At 46.6% G+C, this 25,928-nt stretch overlaps 1 protein-coding gene across 4 annotated transcripts in view; it reads right to left on the reverse strand.

The window, feature by feature from the left end:
• The window catches only part of shroom2 (shroom family member 2), a 150,317-nt gene that overhangs the window by 56,898 nt on the left and 67,491 nt on the right, over positions 1 to 25,928 (reverse strand). The window contains exon 2 of one of the 4 annotated variants that reach the window (XM_033032784.1): positions 23,653 to 23,804. The exons of 1 other annotated variant lie outside the window; for it this stretch is intronic. In XM_033032784.1, coding sequence (XP_032888675.1) covers positions 23,653 to 23,804 — 152 coding nt within the window. Of the gene's footprint in view, positions 1 to 5,289; positions 5,603 to 23,652; positions 23,805 to 25,928 lie in introns of those variants that run through there. 2 more of the 4 variants (XM_033032786.1, XM_033032788.1) reach the window with 2 other exon arrangements.

The following is a 25,928-nucleotide window of genomic DNA, read 5'->3' on the forward strand; positions in this document are numbered from 1 at the left end:
TAAGGAAAACATTTTTCACACAGAGAGTGGTGAATCTCTGGAATTCTCTGCCACAGAAGGTAGTTGAGGCCAGTTCATTGGCTATATTTAAGAGGAAGTTAGATGTGGCCCTTGTGGCAAAAGGGATCAGGGGGTATGGAGAGAAGGCAGGTACAGGATACTGAGTTGGATGATCAGCCATGATCATATTGAATGGCGGTGCAGGCTCGAAGGGCCGAATGGCCTACTCCTGCACCTATTTTCTATGTTTCTATGTACTTTAGGCAAAGGTTCCACGGGAATAGCCCTGGAAGCAATCACTTTCCACAAAATAAATAAAATGATAGCCAATAATATTTTCTACCTCATCACCATTTTTCTGCGTTATCTCCATAGCCCTTGAAAAATCAATCAACCTCTGTTTTAAACCTCCGCGCCATCCATAGTATAAAATCCCAAAGATTTCCATCCATCCATGAAAACATTTCTTTTCATTTCAGTCCTAAATGGCCGATCGCTTGTCTGCAACTGTAACCTCCTGGTTCTAGACTCCGCAGTCAGAAGAAAGGTCCTCACGCCCCAACAGAAATTGATAGGCTTCAATTAGATCTCATGTTATCTAAATTCAAGAGAACACAGACCCCGTCTTCGCAATCAGTCCTCATACGGCAAGCCTGTCATCTTGTAAACACGCGAGTGAACCTTTGCTGTACTTCTCCGATAGTTTCACCTTTTCTTACGTAAGGATGTGGAAACTACACACACTAATCCAGGGTGTGTGGTCTTACCAAAGCCCCAAGTAACTGCAGTAAGTCTCCTGTCCTCAAATCCTCTCATAAACCACTTCACTTCTGCATCTCTTGCTGCACCTGCATGTTTGGGTTCAGCTACCTGTTTATGAGTGAACCTCAGTCCCTTCGGGAATGTTGATGTTCATTTAAAAAGTAGTTTGCTTCTCTGTTTTATGCACCAAAGTGGCGAATTTCACATTTTCCACTTTATCTTGCTTTGGCGTGTTCTCACCCAGCCATTCAGCTTGACTTTGTTCCCTTGGAACTACACCCTCCTTCCCAATTCCAATCCCACTTAGTTTTGTATCCTCAGTACATTTGGAAATGTCTGGCGTTTGGTTGGAGCACAAACACTGATCCCAGAGCAGAATGCCACCAGGAGGAAAAATGTGTTTATTACCCGCTTTTTTGCTTTTTGTCTGATAACTAATGCTCATTCCATGCCTGTCTACCAGTCCCAACTACCAACTCTCACCTCATTAACCAACGTCCTGCACAGGACATTCAAATAAAAATGTGCAATGCCTACTGCTTCCTCATTATCTGTTCTATCATTCAATCTGCAAAGAACTCCAGTAGTTTAGTCAAACAAGATATCACATTCATAAATTGAAGCTGACCTGGCAGTATTATTATCCCTTCCAAGATGTTTTCATTACATCCATAAATGAACAAGCCCTTATCTTTGAACAGCAGCCGACAAATGCTCATCATAGGTTAACCTACTCATTCCTGGGATCATTCTGGTAAACCTTCTCGGGACCCTCTCCGGAGCCAGCACATCATTCCTCAGATGTGGGGCCCAAGATTGTTCACAATACTCCAAATGCGGCCTGACCAGCACCTTACAGAGCCTCAGCATTACATCCCTGTTTTTGTATTCTAGACCTCTTGAAATAAATGCTAGCATTGCATTTGCCTTCATTACTACCGATTCGACTTGCAAATTAACTTTTTGGAAATCCTGCACCAGCACTCCCAAGTGCCTTTGAACCTCCTATCCTATGGATGCTCTCAGGTACACAAAATTGCTGGGGAAACTCAGCGGGTGCAGCAGCATCTATGGAGCGAAGGAAATAGGCGACGTTTCGGGCCGAAACCCTTCTTCAGACTGATGGGGGGTGGGAAAAGAAAGAAGGAAAAAGGGGAGGAGGAGGAGGAGCCCGAGGGCGGGCGGATGGGAGGGTGGGAGGAGACAGCTAGAGGGTGAAGGAAGGGGAGGAGACAGCACGGGCTAGCCAAATTGGGAGAATTCAATGTTGATGCCATAAGGACGCAAGGACCCCAGACGGAATATGAGGTGCTGTTCCTCCAATTTCCGCTGTTGCTCACTCTGGCAATGGAGGAGACCCAGGACAGAGAGGTCGGATTGGGAATGGGAGGGGGAGTTGAAGTGCTGAGCCACCGGGAGGTCAGGTTGATTATTGCGGACTGAGCGGAGGTGTTCGGCGAAACGGTCGCCCAACCTACGCTTGGTCTCACCGATGTAAATCAGCTGACATCTAGAGCAGCGGATGCAGTAGATGAGGTTGGAGTAGATACAGGTGAACCTTTGTCGCACCTGGAACGACTGCTTGGGACCTTGAATGGAGTCGAGGGGGGAGGTGAAGGGACAGGTGTTGCATTTCTTGCGGTTGCAACGGAAAGTGCCCGGGGAGGGGGTGGTGCGGGAGGGAAGGGAAGAATTGACGAGGGAGTTGCGGAGGGAGCGGTCTTTGCGGAAGGCAGACATGGGGGGAGATGGGAAGATGTGGCGAGTGGTGGGGTCACGTTGGAGGTGGCGGAAATGGCGGAGGATTATGTGTTGTATTTGCCGGCTGGTGGGGTGAAAGGTGAGGACCAGAGGGACTCTGCCCTTGTTGCGTGTGCGGGGATGGGGAGAGAGAGCAGTGTTACGGGGTATGGATGAGACCCTGGTGTGAGCCTCATCTATGGATGCTCTCCCCTGCCACAGGATGACATTAAACAATACACAATGTGTGCAGGAGTAGGACATTCGGTCCTTCGAGCCAGCACCGCCATTCAATGTGATCATGGCTGATCATCCCCAATCAGTACCCCGTTCCTGCCTTCTCACCATATCCCCTGACTCTGCTATTTTTGAGCCCTATCTAGCTCTCTCTTGAAAGTATCCAGAGAACAGGCCTCCACCGCCCTCTGAGGCAGTGAATTCCACAGACTCACCGCTTTATGTAAGAAAAAGTGTTTCCTCGTCTCAGTTCTAAATAGCTTACCCCTTATTCTTAAACTCTGGCCCCTGGTTCTGGACTCCCCCAACATTGGGAACATATTTTTTGCCTCTAGCATGTCCAAACCCTTAATAATCTTATATGTTTCAATAAGATTCCCTCTCATCCTAAATTCCAGAGTATACAAGCCCAGCCACTCCATTCTCTCAGCATATGACAGTCCCGCCATCCCGGGAATTAACCTTGTAAACCTACGCTGCACTCATGGCTCTATCCCTAAATCTCATCTTCTGATCTCTTATTTCCTTTATTAATCAGAAGCAGAACACCAATTTCCCTTTCTTGACTATCTCTCCCTCTCCCACTCTCTCTCTAGTCTCTCTCGAACACCGACCTACTTGACCAAGCCCTCTCTCAGATCCTTTTACTCGGTCTCCATCTTCCTCCTACTTCTTCCTTCCTGCAGCTCTATTAAAATTCAATATTTCCCCCTTGACCTGCAGCTTCAAACAGCTCGATGTGTTATAATGTCATTGCCAGCTGTGGGACTTTGCTGTGCACATATTGATTTACTTGCATCCTGCAATTTTGCCCACATAAAACGCAAAAGCATTTTTTAAAACGCCCCTTTGCGATGATCTGAGATTGTGAAAAGTGCGGTACAAATCCAAGGTCATTCCTTCAGCTGCTGAGGATGAGGGTCCTGTTATAGTGACCCACACAAAGCAAGCAGTGCCATACTGTGGCTGTCGATGAGGACTGGCTGCACCTTGGGGAACCAAGCTACATGAGAGGTAGAACGAGAGTGGGAATGCCACATCCGTGTGGAAAGTCACACTCAATGGTTGAACAAGGAAACCACACTTAAAGCACAAAACTGTTGCTGAGAGGCAACTGGTAATGCCCTATAAATTCCAGATTACCAGCACTAAAAAGTTATAAAGCAGTATATGAAAAAACCCATTGCAAATGGCACTCAATCCTGCTCGTCACTACATGGTGGAATGCAATGCTGTAACCAAAGCAGTTAGCTCTATTTCTTTCAAAAAGTTTCTGTCTACAATCCAAGCGGACTGCCCAGTGCATTACAGTGGGAAGCTGCATTCTTGGAAGAATTTTTATTTTGTGTAGACAGTAAACCCTCGCAACAACGGACCTCTATATCAGGGATGCTCCGGTTACACCCCTCCCCCCCCCCCCCCCCCCCCTACTTTTTGCCAGTTATCTAATGAGCTGGTTGCGGGAGTGGAGAGAGCGGGTGGCATGATAACCGGACCACTCCCTGGAGCACCGTTTGTGGAGCAGGGGCCGTGTCGTTCCCTGGCCTATCAATTCTCACTTGTTTACCCCCCCCCCCCCCCCCCCCCCCCCACCACAATGCCGTTCCTCCTGACTCTGGGTTAAACTTGACCTCCCCCACTCAGTTATAGCGGACAATCGGCAATGACGGGCAGCACCGCCCGTGGTCTGTTATAGCGAGGGTTTACTGTAATATTAAACCACAGGCCCGTCTGCTCCTTCTCAGGTAACACGTTACAGCAAGGCAGGCAAGTGACTCCAGGACAATGTTTTATCCTTCAGTAAAGCAGCTCATTTGCTAATTGGTGTATTTCATGGATCTGCTCTCAGTCTCTACCTTTGGACAACACCACAACTCTAACAGTGCTTCATTAACCAGGGAGCACATTGAGAATAATCAGAGAGCAGAAATTGCTGAAGAAACACTCACAACTTTATTTTACCTTTTAGAGGGAGACAAGACGCAGAGTCTGTGTGACTAAGTCACAACACATCCCCCACGGTCCTCGTGAGGGTTTACCAGAGGGGGATCGGGGACATGTATACCCAAATCTGCTCAAAAACTAAGTGTAACAAGTGTAGCTACCCGATTGCTTCCTAGGAATTCCTGACCACTCAGGATGAAGTAGGAGCATTCGGGATGGTATCGACAACTTTGTGTGCACACATGGGGAGCGCGCAGTGGCCGAGCCTAAACGACGGCAGGAGCCCACCACCCGCAATCTGCCAACCCCCCTCCCCTTAGTTCTTAGCCACCTCCCGCCCTGTCTGTGGATGAGCCAGTGATTCGCAGTGTCTTCATCGTCCAGCTCAGAACCCGCAGGATCAGAGTGGAAGCAAGTCACCCTCCATCCTACAGGACCACCCAAGAAGGAGGAGAGGGTCAGATCTTGCAGTTAGAGGCAGGGGAAGGAATTGCAGACAGCACGAAGGATTTCACATCAGTGAATAAACAGGCGGTTGGCACAAAGGCAGCCTGCGGCCAAGTCGGAAACACACTCGCCAGGATTTATCAATGGAATCGGTCTTACCGAAGCAACACAGTTAGGTGGGGACGCGACTCTGATGGGAAGAGGTGAACGGCCACTTACAGGCGGAGGCTGAGAGACCCCATGTCTGTGGCAAACACCAGAGTGTGAACTGCAGCCTCCTGGGTTTGTTGCGCTCCAATCCCAGCCGGTGAAGGTCGTCAGAGCGGCTTCAGAGAACAACAACAACAGAGCGTACGATGTCAGGGTGGGATCCAGGCTGTGTAACGAGCAGCCTCGGCCTCTCAGGCTGCTCAGTAGGTCAGCTACATGAATTCAACATTCCTCGCATAGTCAGCGGGCTCACATCCGCACCTCCCCCCTCCCCATCCCAGGTAATTCCAGCTGACCCTGGCCCTCCGATTGGTTGCTATGGCCGCAGCTAAGCCAAGCATTAAAGGCTTGGTCTGCCAGAAGCTCCCTGTGTACACATGCTGTCAGGCAGCCCGTCATCACCACTCCCCCCCCCCCCCCCCCCCCCCGCACCCCCCCACCCCTCCAAAACCATGGGAACACGTGTGGCCCATTCAGCAGCTGCTGCTTAACAGCCAGCTTTATATAGAGCATCATCTTGGAGGGGTGTGGAGTGCGAGGCATTTTCTTCTCCAGCCCCTTCCCTTCCTTCTAAAGTTAAGCAGTTAAATGGAGATACACGGAACTGCAGATGCTGGAATTCTGAAAGCGATGGAGGAACTAATTGATAGACACGAAACTCAATGGGTCAGGCAGCATCTCTGGAGAAAATAGATCGCTGATGTTTCGGGTTGGCACCCATCTGCAGACTCTGAAGTCTGAAGAAGGGTCCTGACCTGAAAAGTCACCTATCCATTTTCTCCAGAGACGCTGCCTGACCCATTGATTTCTTCCAGCATTTTGTGTCTATCTTTAATATAAATCAGCATCTGCAGTTTTTCTTAATTACAGAGCAACTCTGCAATAGTGGTCAGGCAACAACCGTGGAGGGAATGGACAGGCGAAGTTTCAAGTCAGACTGATCATCAAATGATGTTTCAGGTCAAGACGTTTCTTCTTCAGTCCGCAAAAGTATCCCGACCCAAAACCTGGCCTGTCCATTCCCCTCCACAGATGCTGTTTGACCTGCTGATTTCCTCCAGCTGTTAGTCTTTTGCTCGAGATTATGCAGTGTGTCCAGGCAGCGTACGCTCTATGGCTGTGGAGTCATCTACAAAACCATTCCTATCTGTCAGCCACATGGTCACTTTCTCAATTTCTGCTTCTTTTTCCAGTTCAGGGAAAGTTGTCGGCAGGTTTTTAATCAACTTTTAGTTGTTAGCACTAATCTTGAACGGCACTGCACTATAAAGCAGTGCCATGTCAAGAGTCAAGATTGTTTCATGGTCATATGTACTAGGACGGAAACAATGACATTCTTACTTGCTGCAGCTTTATACATGCACATTAATGCAACAACACAAGTAAATGTACAATTAATTACCAGCTATTACAAGTGAACCAGATCACGTGGGTGCAAGCCAAAGAACCTAGTGCAGCCTTAGTAGCCAACCAGTCATCAAAGCGTGAGTTACACAGAACTCCCAGCCAGCAGGGATTGGCTTCATCAGGTTCAAAACCATCCACAATTCCACTCCCTCACTACCACCCTTACATGGGGTGTCGGAGTATTAGTTACGGAGGTCTTGTGCAGCAGAACTCAATACCATCACCTCCTGGTTCAGAGGGCTGTGGGCTCAAGGCCCATTCCAGAGATGTGAACACAATGCAGGCTGACATTCTGGCTAAACAAATGTTTAGTTTAGTTTAATTTATTGTCACGTGTACTGAGGTACAGAGAAAAGTGTTTTTGTTACGTGCTATCCAGTCAAGCCTTACACAGTCGTACAAGAGTTTAACTGAACAAAACGGAACAATGAAATTCTTATCTGTAGCAGCACAACAGACATGTAAACATATTATTCTATAAAACCCATAATAAACAATAAAAAAAGTTAAGTATATAGAAAAAAGTGTTTAATAGCCTGATGGTTTTAGGGAAGAAGCTGCTCCTGAACCTGGACGTTACAGTTTTCAGGCTCCTATACCTTCTTCCCGATGGCAGGAGTGAACTGAAAGAGTGGACAGGGTGGTGTGGGTCTTTGATGTTGCTGGCTGTCTTTTTGGGGATAGAGGGAATTAACACAGTGCAAGATTAAATCTCGTAAATTCCAGAAAGATAGTCAAATTATTCAGCACTGTGCTTTGGAGGAACAAAACTTCAGCTGAGACATTATCTTAAAGACTTAAATGACCCCAAAGTATCATTCAAAGAAGAGCAGCACTTATTTAATGGCTTTGTAAATATTTGATTAGTGTATAAATGTAAATGTAAATAATTTGGTGTACATATAGTGGCCGGTGTACATATGGTGTGCATATAGCTGCTAAATGTGTATAAGATAATTACAAGCAGTTGAATAAGGGGTGGGAATTAATAAGCTTTGGCTTCTTCCTGCTCCTTTTCGGACACATACGATTTCATTTATTTATAGATATTGTTTATGACACTTTATAAATATTCTTGTTTTGTTTTTAGTATGCTGTTTCACACTTGCTTTTTATTATTTTATTCTGTTAAATAATCAATTAAATAAATAAATAAATAAATAAATAGATGCATTTAGATGTGGGTGACGTTTCTGGTCGAGACGCTTCTTCAGACTGGAGAAGGGTCTCGACCTGAAACATCACCCATTTCTTCTCTCCAGCGATGCTGCCTGTCCCGCTGACTTGCTCCAGCTTTTTGTGTTTATCTGTGACTTAAACCAGCATCTGCAATTCCTTCCCACACAATATTTATATGCTCTGGTCGGTGCCACAGCCATGGACGTTTGCTGTGTGCAAATTGGCTTCTTTAGACACTGACACGGTGGCTATGATCCAAAAATAGCTCAACCCCTTTGTTAAATCAGACACCGAAGGTAATCTATGAAGGCAAACTTTGGTTTCCTTAAACTGTGAGTCAGGCAAAAAAAATCTTTACTGCAGCTTTTGTTTGAAACATTACACAATGGTAATCAACACAGGAAGAAATTCTGCTTCTTTGCAATCAACTGCAGCGCTCAAGGTCATGACAAGCAACTAGACAAAAGCAAATGATTTCCTTTGGAAGACAAAGGTGCTCCTGAGAAACTCCAACCCTACAACGGAGCCTTTATATTTATGAGCATCCTATCTCACCAGGCTGTCCTGTCGGAGGTCATAAAGACTTAGTTGCTCTAATGGGGTGGGGGAGGTGCTACATCGTAAAGCTACAATTAAGGGGCTCCAGGGACACGTAAACTGTACTGATCCTTGAGCAATTCATGTGTTACCTTAAACCTTCAGATTGCGTTACTGCCCATTAACGAGCGAGCGAGTCCTAATGGATCGGTTCACTTCCAATGTTCTCATGGGAGGACCACGTTCATATAATCATGGGGCTGGGGAAAGAATGAACTTCTAAGTGCCCCTCAGTACAAGATACACTTCTGGAGACTATCTCCCTTAAAGGGATGCATTTGGGTTGCCAATGATTCACAACTGTTCTGGAGTTCATTGGAAATAAAGATTACTTCTTGGGCAAGCACAGTGGTGCAGCTGGTTTTGCGATTACTTCACGGCACCAGAGACCTGGGTTCGATCCTGACCTCAGGTACTGTCTGTGCAGAGTTTGTACATTCTCCATGTGACCATGTGGGTTTCCTCTGGGTCCTCCCACAACCTAAAGACGTGCAGGTTTGTAGGTTAATTGGCCTCTGTAAACTATCCCCAGTATGTAGGGAGTGGATGCGAAAGTGAGATACATAGAACCAGTGGGAACAAGTGATCGATGGTCAGCGTGGAGTTGGTGGGCTGAAGGGCCTGTTTCCATGCTGCTGTATCTTTCAATCAATTTAATCAATCAATTAATCACCTGCTGTGAGGCAATTAGAAGAAACGTACAGGCATTGAAAAGTTTAACTTGCTCACCGTTGACAAATTGAGGCCTTTTGGCTCATCAAGTCCATACTGACTCCAAGCAGGACAATCTCAACAGTCCAATTCCCCTCTTCATATCGTCCTGCAACATGTCCTCTCTCTCTCACCTACCCATCAGTTCCCATTTCATCCGTTAGCCATTAACGTGTACTGAGGGGTAACTCTTGGAGTAACCAAATAATCCAACAGTATGCACATAGTATGTGGGACATAACCAGCGAGCTCCCTTTGATTTGTCTACCATCCACCTATACTGGCACTAACATACAGTGACCGATTCATTCAACAACACACTTATTATGGCAGAGATAGAGATTTGGCCCATGCTGGTTCCGGGTAGATCAAAGCCATCAATCCCATTCCCTTCTTATAACTGTACTTTCTCTCTCTAACATGTCCACAAACTTCCCATTTTGATTCTTTTTATAATTATCTTGCACTAATTGGTCATTTACATTGACCATTTAACCTACCAACAAGTCTTTGGGATGTGGGAGGAAACCGGTCGCAAGGAGAAGGTTGGAACTCCATCCTGGCAGCTTGGAGGTTAGCTTTGAAGCTGGATCTCTGGAGCTGCAAGGTTGCAGCTCCACCCACTGCGCCACTTTGTCTTCGACTCATCCTGCCTGCGATGGGGAGCTGCACTTTTGTCATGATGTTGATTCCCACAACAAATGTAACTCTTGCCAAGAGTTCAAACACTCAGGTCACCTTGACAAACATAATGATCCCACTCCACCCAGAACACAATCAAACCTGAATTAAATGCAGCAAAATGCAACAACAACTATATATTACAGCATGGTGGTGGATCTTAACTAGCAGCCCACGCAGCAAATCCTGCAGGAACAAGTTGCATTCAACAGCCCTGGAAAATAAATCACTACAAATGGGTGGAACCTGCACTTTCATCGCCTTCAAGACACCCCAAAGAAGATTTTTCACCAAGCAACTGCTCTTTTGAAGTGTTATTACTGATGGGATATAGAGCAGTAGACGTTGGATGGAGGGTAAATGTCGGGTTGGATTTTCGTCAGAGAATGCCATGGGATCTTCATCTCTCTGAAAGGAGAAAGGGCATCTTCAGCTCAGGATTTGGTGAAGCTGATACTGGTCATGTCAAGGTACTGCCCCCCAGATTTATCACAGGGTGAAAATCATGCCCTCCGTGTGGCCATTCAGGGTTGCACTGTTTTCCAATGAAGCAGGATGTTGGTGTGGATTGAGTTCTGTGGGAATAAACAGTTGCGCTGTGATGCATTATGTCAAAGATGGAAGGGTCATAAGGAATAGGAGTAGAATTTGGCCATTCGGCCCATCAAGTCTACTCCGCCATTCAATCATGGCTGATCGATCTCTCCCTCCTAAACCCATTCTCCTGCCTTCTCCCCATAACCTTGTGTCTATCTCCAACACTTGGAGGATGGTCCTGCCAAAATCAACCCCTTGTTGCCTGATGTCTACACTACCCACTGGCACCCATTACACTGGATCATTCTCCGATGAACCAGCCAACACAGGGTTACTTTGTCGTGGGGGTTTCTGCAGCAAGGCAGAGTGAGTGCCAGTGGGTTATGGTCCTACAACACAGCGGGTACAGTGACACTACACAACCGGAGTACTTTGGCAAAGTAATTACCACACACGGACTAATTAGGTTTCAAAGTCAACATCTTTGTACGCATATTTACTCCATGCTTTGCTTACTAGGCAAACATGAGCTGCCATTCTTAATTTTCCATTATGGAAGGCATTGAAACAAATGCAAATGTATTCTCATCTAAATGTTCTCCTAGTTACCTGCAGCCTGTCTGCTCAACCAGCAGGTGGCAATGTGGTGCCAGTGGCACATGGACAAGCATGGACTATGAAATTAAAAAAGCCACAAAGTGCTGGAGTTACTCAGCGGGTCAGGCAGTATCTCTGGAAGACAGGGATAGGTGACGTTTCGGGTCGGGACCCTTCTTCAGAATGATTGTGGGGCAACGGGGTGGAAAGAAAGCAGGAAGAGAGGAGGAGCAGGACAAAGCCTGGCAAGTTATCAGTGGATAGACACAAAAAGCTGGAGAAATGCAGTTGGACAGGCAGCATCTCTGGAGAGAAAAAATGGGTGATGTTTCGCGTGACAGAATTTAGTATGAAGTATCATCCATCAAATATGGAAGCAAATGGTTTGTAAGATGTACCTAGTCGGAAGAAGGGTCTCAACCCAAAAAGGCACCCATTCATTCTCTCCAGAGATGCTGCCTGTCCCTCGGAGTCACTCCAGCATTTTGTGTCTACCTAATCCTTGCTCTGCTGGGGGAGGATGGGATTTGGAAATGGAGGGAACACTGTTGAAAGCTGGCTTCTATAGTCCAAGGTAACCATTGTTAAGGAAAAAAGGAAGTCACGTCAGTGGCACTTGAAGTGGAAGGTCTTATCATCAGCGCAAATACAATGCATACGTAAAAACTAGGTGAACAGAGGCAGGGTGGGAGGTGCAGTATATATCTGCAGGAGGTTGCGAGCTTGCAGTAGATAATGTACTCAAGCCCTAGGTCCGACTGGAAGCTTCAGCTCACCAGTGTGAAGACATGTGGTCTCCCAGTTTATAGAAATGTGATTCATTTCCAAACAGAAATGAAACGATTATCTCACCCAAAACAATTTATTCAACTTTACCCTGGCTTTGAAACTGATAGAGATCTTCAAACACTTTAAACTGACATTCCTTCTACATTCTTGCAAACTGACATTCTGCATATCACAGAAGTTATCTCTATAAAGGGCATCGTACAAATGGTCAAACACTCAGGTCTAGTGACTTTAATTTGTTCAGTATGGCGAAGATTTTAGCGTGAACATCAGCAACTTGGCAGCTACGTACATGAATGAGGGCAAGATCCTCATGCCTAGCGATTCAGCCCAGTTGGTGGCAGTACATATGCTAAACAGCAGAGTCAGCACTTCAAACTGCGCCTCCACAGTTCATTCCATTGGCTTCAGTCAGTCAGATTTAAAAGGCGGGGCACTGTGCACTGATGCTACATTTAACGTCCAAAAGCAAAATACCGCACACGTTTGAAATCTGAAACAAAGGTCAGATAATGCTGAATATATTTAGCAAATCTGTTAGCATCAGAGAGAGAAACAGAGAGATCAGTCATCAAATGCAGAGTCATCAACAACCCAAAACGTCATCTATTCCTTTTCTCCAGAGATGCTGTAGTGACTCCAGCATTTTGTGTCTATCATCAATTTGAAACGTTGATCTTCCAGATACTGTCTGCGCTGCTGCATGTTTCTTGCATTATTTTAATGAGGAAGCACATGAAAAACTTCTAGCCTGGGATGAATTTCAAAGTATTAAAAAGCTTTACCTAAAGCCCCAAGGTCATTAACTTAATTTACTTTGCATGTGTAATGTAGTAACATGCACTGGGTGACTCACTGCTGAATAACGAGACAATAACACACAGGCAGAGCCAAGGGATGAGGGACTTAGCCAAATGACCAAAAGTAACTTTTAAAGAACTTAAGGAAAGTGAGGAAGGAGGAGATAGAGGTGTTCAAGAAGGCAATACCAGCACAGGACCCACGCAGATGGCTCAAGAAACACATGGAGGAGGTGTCAACAAGAGTAGGCTGCAGAGCCTGGGGTTCGTCCAACAAAGACAAGTATTTAAACTCAAGCCACTGCTGGACTGGATCATATCCTGTCGTAATGTGGCACAGCCCAGCTCTGCGTCCTCCATAATTCCTGCATCCTCCACCTAGTCATTTCACCACACCTTCCACGTACAAACCAGCAAAAAACAAATAGCTGAAGGAACTCAGTTGGTCAGGCAGCATCTGAGGAGGGAATGGACAGGTAATGTTTTGGTTGGGATCCTTCTACAGACTGATAGGAGCAGGGGGGAGGGGGCAAAGCAGGGAAAGCAAGGTGGGGGGAGGACAAAGCCTGGCTGAAGAAGGGTTTCGGCCCGAAACGTCGCCTATTTCCTTCGCTCCATAGATGCTGCTGCACCCGCTGAGTTTCCCCAGCAATTTTGTGTACCCTGGCAAGTGTTAGATGGATACGGGTGAAGGGGGCATTTGATTGGTGAATGGGTGGAATAAGTGCCAATGGCTAGAGATGAAAAACAGAAAAAAAGGATGTCAGATGAGGAGAGAAGAAGAGAACTGAAATGTGAAGCCAGAGAACACGAGATGAGGGGAAAGAGAAAGGGGAGTGGGATAAGTGAAGAGATAAAAGTGAAACAGGAACTCAGGGGATGGGAGATTAATGTACAAAGGAGGGGAACAGAGTCAGGTGACTGAGGTTGTAGGTGACGGTGGGGGAAATGGGTGCACACCAGGATGGGGGGGGGGGGGGGGAGAGGACGTGGGTTAAAAAAAAAGATGGGGGTTATTACTTGTAAGTGGAGAATGCAATGTTCATAACAATAGATAATAGACAATATGTGCAGGAGAAGGCCATTTGGCCCTTCGAGCCAGTACCGCCATTCAATGTGATCATGGCTGATCATCCACAATCAGTACCCCTATCCTGCCTTCTCCCCATATCCCTTGACTCCGCTATCTTTAAGAGTTCTATCTAACTCTTTCTGAAAGCATCCAGAGAAGGTCTCCACCGCCCTCTGAGGAAGAGAATTCCACAGACTCACAACTCTGTGTGAAAAAGTATTTCCTCGTCTCCGTTCTAAATGGCTTACCCCTTATTCTTAAACTGTTCTGGACTCCCCCAACATCGGGAATATGTTTCCTGCCTCTAGCGTGTCCAAACCCTTAATAATCTTATATGTTTCAATAAGATCCCCTCTAAATTCCAGAGTATACAAGCCCAGCGCTCCATTCTATCAACATATGACAGTCCTGCAATCCTGGGAATTAACCTCATGAACCTATGCTGCACTCCCTCAATAACAAGAATGTCCTTCCTCAAATTTGGAGACCAAAACTGCACACAATACTCCAGGTGTGGTCTCACTAGGGCCCTGTACAACTGCAGAAGGGCCTCTTTGCTCCGATACTCAACTCCTCTTGTTATGAAGGCCAACATGCAATTCGCTTTAATGAAGACCAACATGCCATTCCTATAAACCCACTGACTCCCATGGCTATCTAGACTACACTTCTTCCCACCCTGCTTCCTGTAAGGACTCCATCCCCTACTCCCAATTCCTCTGTCTACACCGCATCTGCTCCCAGGATGAGGTGTTCCACACCAGGGCATCGGAAATGTCCTCATTCTTCAGGGAACGGGGGTTCCTCTCCTCTACTATAGATGAGGCCCTCACCAGGGTCTCTTCAATACCCCGCAACACTGCTCTCTCTCCCCATCCCCCCACTCGGAACAAGGGCGGAATCCCCCTAGTCCTCACCTACCACCCCACTAGCCGACATACAACAAATAGTCCTCCGTCATTTTCGCCACCTCCAACGTGACCGCACCACTCGCCACATCTTCCCATCTCCCCCCCTGTCTGCATTCCGCAAAGACCGCTCCCTCCATAACTCCCTAGTCAATTCTTCCCTTCCCACCCGCACCACCCCCTCGACTCCATTCAAGGACCCAAGCAGTCGAACCAGGTGCAACAGAGGTTCACATGCATCTCCTCCAACCTCATCTATTGCATCCGCTGCTCTAGATGTCAGCTGATCTACATTGGTGAGACCAAGCGTAGGCTTTACGATCGTTTTGCCGAACACCTCCGCTCGGTCTGCATTAACCAATCTGATCTCCCTGTGGCTCAGCACTTCAACTCCCCTTCCCATTCCGAATCCGACCTTTTGTCCTGGGCCTCCTACATGGCCAGAGTGAGCACCACCGGAAATTGGAGGAGCAGCACCTCATATTCCGCTTGGGCAGTCTGCACCCCAGCGGCTTGAACATTGACTTCTCCAATTTCCGGTAGCCCTTGCTGTCTCCTCCCCTTCTCAGCTATCCCTCAGCCCTCTGGCTCCTCCTCTTCCTTTCTTCTTCCCGCTCCCCCACCCTACATCAGTCTGAAGAAGGATTTCGGCCCGAAAAGTTGCCTATTTCCTTCGCTCCACAGATGCTGCCTCACCCGCAGAGTTTCTCCAGCACTTGTCTGCCATTCGCTTTCTTCACTGCCTGCTGTATCTGCATGCTTACTTTCAGTGACTGATGAACAAGGATCTCCAGATCCCGTTGTGCTTCCCCTTTTTCCAACTTGACACCATTTAGATGATAATCTGCTTTCCTGTTTTTGCCATCAACGTGGATAACCTCACATTTATCCACATTAAACTACATCTGCCATGCATCTGCCCACTCACCCAACCTGTCCAAGTCACCCTGCATCCTCATAGCATCCTCCTCACAGTTGACACTGCCACCCAGCTTTGTGTCATCTGCAAATTTGCTAATGTTACTTTTAATCCCTTCATCTAAATCATTAATATATATTGCAAATAGCTGCGGTCCCAACACCGAGCCTTGCGGTACCCCACTAGTCACTGCCTGCCATTCTGAAATGGACCCATTAATCCCTACTCTTTGTTTCCTGTCTGCCAACCAATTTTCTATCCATATCAGCACCCTACCCCTAATACAATGTGCTCTAATTTTGCCCACTAATCTCCTATGTGAGATCTTATCAAAAGCTTTCCAGGTACACTACAGCCACTGGCTCTCCCTTGTCCATTTTCCTAGTTACATCCTCAAAAAATTCCAGAAGATTAGTCAAGCATGATTTCCCCTTCGTAAATCCATGCTGACTCGGACCGATCCTGTAACTGCTATCCAAATGTGCCGCTATTTCATCTTTTATAATTCACTCCAGCATCTTCCCCACCACCGATGTCAGGCTAACTGGTCTATAATTCCCTGTTGTCTCTCTCCCGCCATTCTTAAAAAGTGGGATGACATTAGCTACCCTCCAATCCACAGGAACTGATCCTGAATCCATAGAACATTGGGAAATGATCACCAATGCCCCTTCCCCTGGCTGTAGGAAGTTCGACCCCCGACAGCCCCCGTCTGAAGCCATCCCCCTGCCCCAGCTGCAGGACGCTCTCCCCTCCCCCACCGGCACCCGACAGCCTGATGCCGTCTCCCTCCACTGGCTACAGGACGCTCCCCCCACTGGCCCCCGCCTGAGGCCGTCCCGTCCCCGGTTACAGGTTACTCCCGCCTGAAGCCGTCCCTTCTCCCGGCTACAGGATGCTCCCGCCGTCCCCAGCTGCAGGATGACCCATAATATCCGTACTAGCCCTCTGGAAACCAGTCCTTTCGGACCACAACATCTGTACCAGCCCTCCAGAAAGCCCGATGGTTGCTGGGGTGATGCTATTTTTTAACATGGTGGTCACAGTTTTCAGGCTTCAGCACCTTCTTCCCAATGATAATTGCAAAATGACACTGTGGTCATGGTGATGTGGGTCTTTGGTGATATTGGCTACCTTTGGGGCCGGCCAATTTCCGAGGGTTCACCCTCATGAAGGATCTTCTAACCTGCACTGACCTTCCTGGCATGTCTTCCTGGTCAGCATTGCATATCCCCTACATTCTTCTGTGTATGCTCTCACTCTCTCACTGCACACCATGACTAGATAAGCTTGTTTACAGCTTATCGCTATGGTCACCTCCTTCACCCTCTCAGAGATAACCCTCTCCCCCGCAATTTTAAACCCTTCTTTCATCTCCTTCTCATGAGGGGTCTTCAACTTGAAATTAGCTGTCTCTCTTCCTTGCATATGCAGCCTGACATGCTGAGTATTTCCAGCAAATTTTGCCTTTATTTAAGCTTTAAGTTATGTTTTGTCAATGCCTCTCAGAGGTCTACATGTCTCATTGAGATCACCTCTCCCTCTAAACTCCAGTGAGTGTAGACCCAGCATAAACTCCCTTCATTTTATAATATCTCACCCAGCAAATCCACTCCCCTGGGCAGGTATATCCTTTAGGTATTGACACTGAAACTGCACACTGTACAACAAATGAGGTCATTGCAAACGCCAGCACAATCTCTGCGAGATCTTTTTGCTTTTGCCCTGCAACCTCTGACATGCCACTTGCTTGTCTACCTGCATGTTTACATTCTGCCTCTCGTGATCCAGCTTACCCAGATCCTTTGTACATCAACAAGTAATCGTTTCTCACCAAACACACCTTTTTTTCCCACTCTTTGTGCAAAAGTATAGTTTTCTTTCTCTCCCACATTATACTTCACCAGCCCCCTCTCATCCACTGACGTGCTGTTCCCAGCTCCCAGTGCTGCAGCTTGTATACCCACTGCCTCGTAGCGCCAGTGACCCAGGTTTGATCCTGACCACCGGTCCTGTCTGTGTGGAGTTTGCACGTTCCCCCTGTGAGAGTGTGTGCTTCCCCGGGATGCTCCGGTTCCCGTCCATGTCCCAATGTCACACGAGTTGATGGGTTAGTTGTCCCCAGCAGGTCCATAAATGGTAGAATCTGGGGAGAAGAGTCCATAGAAATGTGGGGAGGACCCACAAGGTGACTGGAATTGCTCAGTGAGCTGGCATAGACTTGATGGACTGAAATGGCCTTCTTCTACACCACAGGGAAAAATACAGTATCATTGCAGTATCCTTACATTCAAGTGATGAATATAAATTGCATCTGGTCCAGTGGCCTGCACTGACAGCTCACCAGGTATAGTCTGTCCACCTGAACACAACACACGCATTCCTATGGATCATTCACTGACGCATACTTCTTAATTAAGTATCACACCATTTCAATGCAGATACACTGTACCCTCGGCAGTGGAGAGGAAGGTGCAAGGAGAAGGGGTATTTTAAATTTGAGGTGTGCCGGGAAGGAAGGGTCTTGATGCAAGTCAGGACAGGGGCAACAACAATGTGGAGATATCTTACCACCTCCACGGTGATGACCTGCCGATGGGCACTGAGAGAACTACCGACAGGCACAGTGGCACAGCTGGTAGAGTTGTTGCCTCACAGCGTCGGACACCCGGGTTCGATCCTGACCTCGGATGCTGTCAGTGTGAAGTTTGCACGTTCTCCCTGTGACTGCATGAGCTTCCTCTGGATGCTCTGGTTTCCTCCCACAACCTAAAGACGTGCGGGTGTGTAGGTTAATTGGCCTCTGTAAATTGTCCCGAGTATATTGTGAGTAGGAAAGTGAGATAACATAGAACTAGTTTCAATGGATGATCAGCGGCCAGTATGGACTTGGTGGGCTGAAGGGACTGTTTCCAGGCTGTATCTTTCAATCGAAAAATATTACCTCAGCACCCATGCTCAGGGTAGGTCCAGTGTCAGTCTCACTTTCAACCTCATCTCCCAAAACGCTGACTTGCCCACCGGCCTCGACGGAGTACAGCATGCGGCCCCTTCTTACAGGGTCTGACTGGCTACATCCTTGACTTGACATTGCTTTGTCCAGCGCACAAGCAAACAGCAACAACAGAAAAGGAATGCCAGGTATTTATCAGCAAAACACTGAACAGTTACCTCAGTCATTTCCCATCCAGAAGGTCAAAGGACACACGCTGGGGGAAAGAATGTGGATTGATGTAGCACCCCTCCCCCCCCATCTCACAACGTCAGGAAGTACAGAAACAAGTGAGAGTCAGTGAGCACCTTTCCACAGGGCACGCTGCTTATGTAGAAACCATCGCACACAGCAATCTGATGACAAGATAATCTGATGTACCAAGACTGACTGAGGGACACCTCAGGGGCAAGATGGATGGCTCAGGAGCAAGAGAGATGCAGACACCTTACGGATAGGGATAGGGACAAGGACAGAGACAGGGAGAGGGTGGAGGCAGATAGCTTGAGGGCACAATAGATGGCTCAAGAGCAAGGTAGAGGCAGAAGCCTCAGGGACAGGGACAAGGAGAGAGACAAGGAGAGAGACAGCTCTGGGACAGAGCAAGGGACTGATGGCACAGCAATGGCTCTGAGGGCGGGACATGATTGGAGGTAGGCATCAGGGTCAGGGAAGGAGGGGGAGAATTATGCTCAGGGATGAGGGGGAGGGGGTGTCTGCTCAGGGGACAAGAGGGGAAGGGGAATGGGAGGGGAGAAGGGGAGAGAGAGGGGAGAAGGGGAGAGAGAGGGGGGGAATGGGAATGTCTTCTCAGGGTCAGGGGGCCACTATACTCATACTGTAGCAATGTTACAAAATTTTGAGATTTTAAAAATCAAGTCTGTAATTTATCCCATCAGATAAAGCATAAAAATAAGTTTAATTTGACACCTAATTCACTTTCATATCTCAAGTATTTAAAAAGTTATGGCCATTTTCATACTCGGAAATTAGCATCTTGTTCCCTATTGATTTTCTATGGACATAACAAAAAAGTTGTGATTGTGAACAGTCAAAAGCCCATAACTTTCTTAAAAATTAAGAGAACTGAATGAAATTTTCAGTTATCATAGATTGAAGCATTCTGAAACAAATATAAAATAATCTTACTTGGATGACCTGAAATTAAAGCATATAATTAGTTAGTTACCTAATTGTAGCTAATTTCAGACTTCAATTACTAGATCTAAACATCTATCCATTTCTTAATAAATGATTAACATTTTTAAATAGCCTAAATGTCCAAATAATATTCACAAATAATTCACAATAAAACATGATTTTTAAATCTCATTTACATTAATTTATAGGCCAAATGGAAGGAATTCAGTGTTCAATTGCTGTAAATAAATGCCCATTTAAATCAGCTTTCCAGTGGGTCCCTGTGGAACGCGCTGGTTTAGAACGTTCACATTGCGGTAGATTTGTGCCCTCAAATGCCCAGAAAAATACTGCGCGATATAATGGGCCCAAAATGAGCTACTCGCAATATTAAACTTTGTATAACGGGATCTTTAGAAGCCCTTTTTAATGTAAAAATATACAACCTACCTTCTGTGGTTTGCTTTATGAGACCCTGCGGTTGCTGGCGGTCGCGGGTTTATAGATTGATTTTTAAACTACTATAACTATTATTCAAGGCCTTTAAACCTAATAATAGCTTTTGCGACGGGGTCTTCCAGCGATTTTTCGTTAATAATTAACTAGGCTGAACATCTTCGATTTGAACAGCCTAGAGAAAATCGCGTTTTAAACCCGCCCCCTCTAAACGGCGCCAAAATCGCGCACACCCGCAACGGCAGATTTTCAAAGACGCTTCAGGTAGGCTTTGCAACATACCTACATACTGCACACCTGGACATCGGGGAAATAATATTTGTCCAGTATGCTACAGAGTGCCTGTTCCATGCACCACGTGTCATGACTACGAACTGGTGCTCACGGTTTGCATGTAACATTGAGAAGTTTCAACCAAAATGCAAATTAATGCAAACTATAGTGTAGAGACAGAAAATAAGGTACGATGCCCACAATTCAAGAATTGTCTTTTCATATTTCCTTACAATTCTGAAGGAGTTCACTTAATCCGTCCAGTCTACTGTGCCAGTCTCCGGCAACTCCAACTGTACCGTACCTCCATTTTCCCTGTTTAACCTTTTCCTGGCTCATGTACTGTGGCCTGATCCAGGGGTAGTTAACAGGAGCCAACTAACCTAGCAGCATGTTCTTGACCGTAGGAGGCAACTAGAGCACCGGAGGAAAGCTACACAGTCAAAGGAGGCCAGGGTATCGAGGGCTGGGGGAAGGGGACGTAACAGACTTACTTGGCCCAGGTGTGATGAATAGCTTCCTGACATCACCCAGAACAGGGTCACCGTATTGTTCAGCATCTCCTCCTGCACCACAGGGGGCGCTGTCTCTCAGGAGAGGTATAAAAATGAAAACACCATCAACCCTTTGATGTGGACCTAAAAGCTGTTAATGTTCTATCTTGGACAACGTTTAACCCTCCAGTGACAACAACAAACGTTATCTGGTCACTGAGTTGCTCCTTGTTGGGTTATCTGTTTGCAAGTTAGATATTTCCTACATTACAACAGTGGCGCTGTCAGCGATGGAAGCCTCGCCAATAGTCTGTCCGTCTTTTCGTCTTCTTTGTTATTTTTAGTGTGTTTTAAAAAGTTTGTGTTAATGTTTTCTGGTTTGTTTTATGTGTGGGGGGGGGGGGGGGGGGGGGGGGGGAAACTTTTGTTCAATCTCTTACCTTGCCGGAGATGCAATTGTTTTCCAGATTGCATCTCCGGTCGCTCTGCGGCCTAACATCATGGAGCTGGCGGCCTTGCTCGAGACTGACTTTGAGCCCCACCGCGGGGACGTGGAACTACCATCGGAGCCTGCGATCCCTTGCCTGGGATCGACGCTCCATCGCGGCCTGGGGATTTCAACATCGAGGAGCTCGCAGTCTCAGGTAGAGACTGATGTCGGGAAGCTCCAAAGTAGCAGAAGGTTTGACCAGCCCCGACCCGGGGTCCGATTGCCCGGCACGGGGGAGCTGAGATCCCCCCTTTGTGTGAGCTTGATCGCCTCGATGCGGAGGGCCCGACCGCCGGCTACGGGAGCCAAGATCGTCCCATCAACGAAAGGATTGAGGCCACCGATCGTGGGAGAACAAGGAAGGGAAGAGATTGAACTTTTTTTTTCGCCTTCCATCACAGTGAGGAGTCACTGTGGTGGATGTTTATGTTAAAATATATTTTGTTTGTTTTGTTGCCTTTTATTGGTATGACTGTATGGCAAATCAAATTCCTCGTATGTTGCAAAACACATTTGGCAAATAAAGTATGATTATGATTATGATCACTTGACAGTAGTCTGTTATTGGCTGTCAAGCATTTAGGGGTTCTTGAGTTTGTGATAGGTACCAGTCTCTGTTTTTCCCCTCTGCTCTCCACAAGGTGTTCGGCCCTCACCAGACTAAATCTCACTGAAAAGCAGAGCCATAGATTTGATCCTCAAATAGTGTTTTGAAACACATTTGTCTGCAAATAATTGTTGGCATTTCAGTGAGCATCCAATGCAATATATTATTGGGAAATTTCCTTTCACTACACCAAAGATCACAGATCAGTCCCAAAGGGTCACACATGAATCTACACAAACAGCAACACTGGAGGCTGTCATATTTCTGTGGTCACAAGAGAGCCAGGAAAGTACAGGATCAAAATAAACCGTGCCACAATGTTGTTATTCATCAAATGTACCCCAAAGGAACAATGGGCAGAACACCATTAATGTTTTTGTAAAGCATACCTTTGGGATGGAGACACTGGTGCCCAGGTTGATATTTATTGCCTATGCCTAGTTATCGATAAGTGGCAGTAGGCTATCTTATGCAGTCAGTCCATTGAGAATGCTCCCACTGTGCAACTAGACAGGGAGGCCCCACATTCTGATCCAACCACAATGTTGGAACAGGGATATGTCCACAACAGCATGGGAGCGATCCTCATGTTTTCACTTTCTACAGATCCGAAACGCCGTTTCAAATCGCTTCCTGCATAGATCACAACGTGTAACCCAAGCTGAAAACTGTTCTATCGGGTAACGCAATACTGAGCACTTCATTTAGGATCTATTCCACGTTAATAACAGTGACTCGGCACCTTGTTCATGAATGATTGATGAGAAGGCCCAAAACAAAGCTGGCTGGGCCCTTCGCAAAGTAATCAATGGAAAGAAAGGAAACCAACACCTTAGTACTTCAGCGAGCCCACGGCTGTGGAGTCTGGGTTCATTATCAGTCCATAAACGGAAGCATGAATTTGCATTAACATAGCACCTGTCTCAACCTCAGGTACCCCTCAGCAATTTACAGCCAACAAGAGGATTTCAGGGTAGTCATTGCTGTGTTCTGGGAACGAAAGCAACTATCAGTCTACAGGCAGGGACAAACAACATGGCAATAGCCAGTTCATTCATTTTTAAAATGTGGGGTAAGACATAAATGGTGTCTTGGATTCAAAGGGTTTCCTCCACAAGAGGGCATCTATTTCCAGCAGGGCATCTTAAAGATAGCATTTCCATCAATACAGCACTCCCAAGAACTGTTGGTCAAACTTAAGTGTTTGGAATAAGACTTGAACCAATGTTTTCTCTTCTCTCAGGTGCACCTAAAATATACCAAGAGGCTATGTTAAAGCAGCACCGGATATCACTTTCAATGCACTTGCCAACATTTGGTTCGCAGTCGTCATTACTGAAGATGAACTGGTCACCAACACATTTCTGTTTTTTCGTGTAAGCATTTTCCACATTATCCATTTCATAACCAACAAAATATTCATTTTAGAATTACATTTATGACAAAGTTTAAACCATTTGTCCCAAACTCAGTAACAATTCTGTAAACTGGAAGATCCCCAAGTGTTTTGGAAAGTAAATTGCCATTCCACGGATGTTGCCCAACCTGATGGACTGGATCCAGGAGTTTCCACTTTTAACATTCTTCATCACTGTGCCAAGTAGAAGTGAGCAGTGCCAGTGTGAACATCTCCCCCCCCCCACCGCTTTGTTTCATGCCTCACCTCCTCACCACCATCTTCAGCGCCTTGTGCGATCCTTTCACAAGGCAGATCGCCTCTTGCCTGAAGCCATTCAGGACCACGTCGTTGATGCTGACCAACTCGTCTCCAATCTGAAGCTTCCCCACTGCTGCCGCTTTGCTACCTTCCTCAATCTGTGATGAAATTAAAGAGAGAATGAGAAAAGAATTCCTCAAACCAGTTTACTAGTTCCGAACTAGATATCTGCTTCCTGAACAGCCAGTGCAAAATGATTTATAAGCAATTTTGAAAATGACTTTGAATAAAAATTATAAACCTCGTACAACAGGGAAGAGGCATCCTTAAATCCAGTACTATTAGCAAATGAGGTATCAGCAACCTGCTTCATTTAGAACACCACTTGCTGTACCCTCTCCCGACAAGAAACACAGCTGGTTTGAATTTGTAACAAATTTCCAGTGCAAGACTGATTTACTCATCAGAAGCTGTTTCAGCACCTTGGGTGAATGGACAAAAAGGAAAACCATCAAAAAGAAACCAGTGTGTAAAATGAGGGATTAATTTAGAAATACATACTTTCTGCTTTATTTTTCAATTTCATGTTTCAGTTTGTGCCAACCTTGTGTCATGAAAGGGGATAGACAAATCCACACTCTGTCTAAGTCGCATCTGCGCCTAGGATGAGGTTTTCCATACCAGGGCATCGGAGATTTCCTCATTCTTTAGGAAATGGGGGTTCCCCTCTTCCATTATAGATGAGGCTCTCACTAGGATCTCCTCGATATCCCGCAGCTCTGCTCTTGCTCCCCCTTCCCCTATTCGTAACAAGGACTAGGACAGAGTCCCCCTTGTCCTCACCTTCCACCCCATCAGCCGTTGCATACAGCATATAATCCTCCAACACTTTCGCCACCTCCAACGGGATCCCACTCCTGGTAACATCTTTTTATCTCCACCCCTTTCCGCTTTCTGCAGAGACCGTTCCAGTCGAAACTCCCTGGTTAACTCCCCAACCAAACCACTCCCTCCCCAGGTACTTTCCCCTGCAACCACAGGAGATGCAACACCTGTCCCTTTACCTCCCTCCTCGACTCCATCCAAGGACCCAAACAGTCTTTCCAGGTGAGGCTGAGGTTCACTTGCACCTCCTCCAACGTCATCCGCTGTTCCAGGCATAACTTCTCAACATCGGCGCGACCAAGTGCAGGCTCGACGATCGTTTCGCTGAACACCTTCGCTCAGTCCATCTTAACCTACCTGTTGCTCAACACTTCAACTCCCCCTCACATTCTCAATCTAACCTTTCTATCCTGGGCCTCCTCCATTGTCAGAGTGAGGCCCAGCACAAATTGGAGAAACAACACCTCATATTTCACTTGGATAGCTTACACCCCAGCGGTATGAACATTGACTTCTCTAACTTCAAATAGCCCTTGCTTTCCCTCTCTATCCCCTCCCCCTTCTCAGTTCTCCCACCAAGTCTTACTGTCTCCGACTGCATTCTATCTTTGTCCCAGCCACTCCCCTGTCATCAGTCTGAAGAAGGGTCACGACCCAAAATGTCACCCATTCCTTCTCTCCAGAGATGCTGCCTGTCCTGCTGAGTTACTCCAGCATTTTGTGTGTGAGAGGGGAGGGAGCCCCGTGGAGGCCGAGCGAATCGTGTCGGTGACGGTGGTCTGAAGAAAGCGCTGTCGACCAGGGGCTACAACGTAAGTCGTAACAACAGCTAAGTCAACTGGACAGTGCCGCAGTTGGTGAAGAAGGGCTCGCTGGTGCCCCTCGGCAACTCAGCCGGGAGTTGCTCTCCACCATCTCCCTCGTTTTCACTTGCCTTCCCAGTGTCACAACGACAGTGGCAGAAAGTGGAAGAGCTGCAAACCCAGGCGATGCTTTTATATCTATGAAGCTTATGGGAAGCCCTCACCCATCCTCCCATTGCAATAACACAGGTTATTGTGGAAACGGGACCACCCATTGTGAATTGTTTACATAGGTACGAGTTTAGGTAACTCGCATATTACAGAAGGCGGGAAGTGCCTGTATGTATACATTTTTGGTATTGACACCAGTTTTGAATTTTAACCAATTTATGAATCAATTTCTAGCTATTACAAATCTCCACCCCTATAAATACACTATACTAAAATACCTACAATGCGCTTCCTCCAGTTTTTTTGATTTATGAAATTCTGCTTACAAAACATTTCCTAAGAGCATATCTCTTTTGCAAATGAAGGAATGGCTGTAATTGTCGAGAAATGTAAGCATTCCTGGAGAGTACTCCTCCGTTAATC

This window comes from Amblyraja radiata, chromosome 14 (assembly GCF_010909765.2).
Source record: "Amblyraja radiata isolate CabotCenter1 chromosome 14, sAmbRad1.1.pri, whole genome shotgun sequence".
Taxonomy (NCBI): Eukaryota; Metazoa; Chordata; class Chondrichthyes; order Rajiformes; family Rajidae; genus Amblyraja; species Amblyraja radiata.